General features: G+C 35.9%; 1 protein-coding gene across 1 annotated transcript; it reads right to left on the reverse strand.

Moving 5' to 3' along the window:
- Positions 1 to 2,436: 2,436 nt before the first annotated feature.
- Positions 2,437 to 4,244, reverse strand: LOC107925445 (3-ketoacyl-CoA synthase 6-like). The gene has a single exon (NM_001327252.3). The coding sequence runs from the start codon at positions 4,186 to 4,188 to the stop codon at positions 2,710 to 2,712; it is 1,479 nt and encodes a 492-aa protein (NP_001314181.3). The 5' UTR covers positions 4,189 to 4,244; the 3' UTR covers positions 2,437 to 2,709.
- Between the last annotated feature and the right edge of the window lie 655 nt (positions 4,245 to 4,899).

A 4,899-nucleotide genomic window follows, 5' to 3' on the forward strand; every position in this document is an offset into this window, starting at 1 on the left:
TGATTAGATCGTGTATGAGGTGTTACAGGAACAAACTCTTGGGACAAAACTGTCACGAATATTGCAACATTAAGACCTGAAAGTCACAACATTGGTTCCACGTCGCAACAAGGAAGGTACTCCATTTCGTAACGTTTCTCTGTGCATGGCAACTGCGATTTCAAAGGCAATTTAGGGTCCTTTTTTATCTAATTTAAAGCCCTAATTGTTGTATTAAACTAAGGGACATTTTAGTTTTCGAACTCATACCTATATAATCAACTTTGGAATTAAAATTAAGGAGGATTTTTCCATTATTCAGTTTTCAACTTTTCATTAGATTAGATTTTTACTATGTTTTCTTATTTAGAATCTCTTTATTCTGAAGTTTCGATGTTGCAAGTGGAGAATGTTCTAAATGTGTGCTTTAATCTCGATTTATCAATGAGCATTCTCTCATTTATTCTCTTTATTTATATCTCTTTTCTTAATTAGTTAATTGAATGTTTGTATAAACCTGAGAACAAAACTTGTGCTTTCATAAATATATTGCATGTGTTGGTTGTTTAGTTGATCAAATAATTACGTGATTATTTATCTGAGATAGGATGTTTATTCTAGTTTGCTAAATTTCTTACTGTACTAGGATTGACGACCTTAGTAGAATATTTAGATAGTTGAGATTGAAAGGGTATTATGTTGCATAAACATTTAGTGAACTTGTATTGAGCAGTGCGAATGAAAGGGTATTATGTTGCGTAAACATTTAGTGAACTTGTGTTGAGCAGTGAGACTGAAAGGGTAACTTAGGTAGTAACTCTTAGCGAGGATAAGATCGAGAGGGTATTCTTAGTTAGGTAAACTACTCAATTAAAGCAAATAGTGGCTTAATCGATAATTAGTGAATCAAACATTTTAGGCTAATTAGCTCGCATCGTTTAAATAAGGAATAGGAAGTTCCAAGACTTTTAGATATCAACCTTAGGTTTATTTAGTTTTAGTTTAATTACTTTTTTCTCAAATCAATCTTGATTTGCACTACTAATTTACAGCTCGAGTAGACTAGTAATTGTTTTCAAAATAATTAGTTTAGTAAACAACTTTCACTAACTTAGCAATCCCTTAGGTACGATCCTTAGAATACTTTTGGTATTTCATTGTACAATCTATATTACAATTGAACCTATTCGCTTGCAAACACCACACATACATTCGATATTTAATTGCATTATGGTACACGTATGCTGGGGCACGGTCAAGGGGAAAAACCATGAAGAAGACTTAAGAAGGTTCAACTTTTGCCTTTTTTCAACATTAACAACCACCATGTTCAGGTTAGGCCAAAAACTACTATCCAAGTTTGAAAAGGGTGAGAATCGATGTCTATAGGTTGTTGCCTAGAACGAGTTTGTTGCATTTGAGGTAGTGCTTGAGAGTGGGCATGGTTGAAGATATATAGGCAACGATGAGGTCCTAGTATTTTTATCGAAAAATGAACTTTTAATTATGTTTTAATTTTTGTTTTTGAATTTTAAGGAGTAAAACTAAATTGGTAAAATGTGTAAAGTTGAGGGCTAAATTTGTTAAATTTTTTTTTAGAATTATGACTAAAATGATAGTATTTGTAAATATTGAAGGGCTAAATCTATTATTATGTAAATACAAAAAGTCAGTGATAATGATTGAATGGAGTAACTAAAGTACTAAACTTGTAGGAACAAAATAGAAATATGGTAATAGTTGAGTGAGCAATGTTTAGAGTTAACTATTGTTTGTGTGTGTTAGGATTGAAGGAAAAAAGAAAATAAGGGGCATGTAAGTAGGCACTTCAAAGGAAAAAGTTTTTGAGGTTAATATTTGACTGTCAACTAAGCAAAAGAGTAGGTTAGAATAGTTAAAAATGGTGGCTTGTGCTTTTTCCTTGAGAAGTTAAAAAATAGCATTGTCTATTGAAAACTGTATCAGGCATTTTCCAGACAAAACAGTACTTTACTTGAATTCAATTCTTTCCTCTTCCGTTGGTCATGGAAATAACCATTTTCACCAACATTTCCAGAAAGTAATTATATCTCTAACATTTAAAATGCCTTTATTAAAAAAGTTAGGTGCTTCATCACTACCAAACACTTCACTTCATTAACTCCTGGAAGCTCTTTGTCTGATGCTGTAAATTGTAATTATTTGATTCCCTATGTTTCATGATTCCTTCCATTGATGTAATCGAGTTGGATCAACCACTTACAGCTAGATGCTCTAAAGGCATATTAATAACCCCAGAAATTAAGAGCCAGCCAATACATTGGTTGACAACTACACACACAGTAACAGGTCAAGGCATTAATAAGGAGACCCTACAACCAAAGGGACAGCAAATTGAAAACCCTGGGAAATTTGACCCAATTGTTCTTTCATGTACAATCACAACTTGTATAGCATTTTCTTTATTAATATTTCAGGTTTTATTGCAATGGCTAATTCAACCTGTTGTTTTTCCACACTTGTTATTTTCCCCAGCAGGGTGTACATTAATTAACAAATACAAAGAGCACCATATCGGGTACCTATGCAAACTCATGATTTTGAAAAGAAAATGGAAAAAGGATACAGTATGACAGAAACAAAATGAGTAGAGAAAAAGTTAACAGGAGAAATATAAATAAATGCAGAGATCCAGAAGGATCTGAGTTTGACAAAGCCATGAATCAACCATATTTGTTTGTTGCTATTAGCCTACAGCTTGACAACTTCAGGGATATGAGCTGGGTACCCCTGAATGCAATCCGCCCATGGTCCATCTTTTGGTGTTTTGATGGTTCTGTTGCACTTCCATACTGCACTGTTACACTTGAATCCACTTCCAAAAGCTATTTGCCAAACCCTGTCCCCTTTTTTCATCCTCCCCTTTGCCTCAATGTAGCTCATCTCGTACCACAGCGATGAAGACGATGTGTTTCCAAACCTATGCAATGTCATCCTTGATGCCTCTACGTGCTCTGCTGAAAGTTGCAGGTTCTTTTGCAGTTCATCTATGACTGCTCGTCCACCAGCATGGATACAGAAGTGTTCAAACGCTTGCTTGAAGTCTGGAATATATGGCTTCCACTTGGGATTAAAGATTTTACGTCCAATGAGTGTGAGAAGAAATAGGAGTTGCTCAGATGCTGGAAGAACTAAAGGACCAATAGTGGTAATGTTAGATTTTAAAGCCTCTCCAGCAATAGCCATGAGATCTTTAGATAAAGATATCCCAACATTGCCTTCTTTGTCTTCTTCTTCGAACACGCATCGATAGGCTTTATCATCTGCACCTTTATGGGTTCGAACAACATGCACAAGACGATACTTGGCACGCCACCTCTCGGAACGACGGTTCGACAAGAGGATTGCGGCGCCACCCATGCGGAAAAGACAGTTGGGAAGGAGCATGGCTCTTTCTTTTCCTTGGTAGTAGTTTGGAGTGATGATCTCAGTGCTGACAACAACTGCATTAGAATTAGGGTGTACTTGGAGAAGATCTCGAGCTAAATCAATGGAGATAAGCCCCGCACTGCACCCCATTCCTGAAAGATTAAAGCTCTTTATATTACTCCTCAGCTTATATTTGTTGATCACCATAGCAGACAAAGATGGCGTAGGAGAAAACAAACTGCAGTTGACAATAAGAATATCAACGTCTTTAGGTTTTAACCCCGTTTTCTTGAACAAAGAATCCATAGCTGAGAATATAACAATCTCAGCCTCGCCTCTAGCAGCTTCCATGGTTGGAGTTGGAGGAATATAATGAATAGCAGGAGGTAAACAAGTCTCTTCACCAAGACCAGACCTTTCTAGAATCCTCATCTGAAATTCAACGCTCTTAGGGTTGTTGCTCAAGTTCAGCCTCGAGTGCTCCATGAAAGTAGCAAAAGGAACACGACAAGTGACAGGAGGTTTGTAGCATGCATAATCCACAAGGTAAATGCTTCTAGGCTTAGACATGAAGTAAACAGTGGCTACAAAGATAATGAAGAAACAAGAGCACAAGATGTGAACAAGATCAAAATGAAGGGAATTCCAGAGACTAACAATCCCAGCAGGGCCTAAACGAAGAACCTCAATAAGAACACCAGCCATGACAGGTATAAGAGTAAGTGTAAGAATATGATTGACGAGATATTGGTAGCCAAGCTTGACATACTTAAGCTTGACAGAGTTAGAAAAATGTGGCATTGTTGCAGTGGTGGAAATGAAGCAATTGAAAAAAGGTGTTGTTTTTGTGAGGGAGAGGAAAATGGGGGGTTAAAAATTTTTTTTTAAAGGAGGAAGAAGAGGCGTGGGGGTTTTAAAGAGGAAGGGGACCAAAGAGCAATGAAGGAGGGGGGCAGTCAGGCAGATGAGAGGATTAAATGAAGGGAGTCACGCCACTCAACGCTCACTTAACTCCCATTAATTTTTCCTAACTCCCCTTTATATCCAACATGTAACTAAATCCGGTAAAATTATAATGGAGTTCCCTGTATTAAGAGTTAGATTATATTTTACTCTCTTTATTCAAAAATGAGCAAATTAATCCCTTTATGTTAAATCAAAGAACAATTTTATCCTTTATATTAAAATTTTCATCAATTTGTACAATTAAAAACTGAGATGGCTCACGGAATAACCAGACAATAACATACAGAGATAAGTTTTTAATAGTAGAAACAGATATTTTTTTTAACAAAAGGACTAATTTGCTCTTTGATGTAATGTACAGGGCTAATTTGCCCGTGTTTTGGATAAAGAAGATAAAATGTAATTGAACTTTTAGTACAGGGGCTTCCATAGTAAATTTACCAAGTAAACCCTTGCTTTCATCAATAAATAAGCTCAATTTTCGTGCATCCGCCTTCTGTAATTTGGTGGCTTTAATTCTTTTTCATTAATTAAGTAATCATGGGG

Source organism: Gossypium hirsutum, chromosome A01 (genome assembly GCF_007990345.1).
Source record: "Gossypium hirsutum isolate 1008001.06 chromosome A01, Gossypium_hirsutum_v2.1, whole genome shotgun sequence".
NCBI lineage: Eukaryota > Viridiplantae > Streptophyta > Magnoliopsida > Malvales > Malvaceae > Gossypium > Gossypium hirsutum.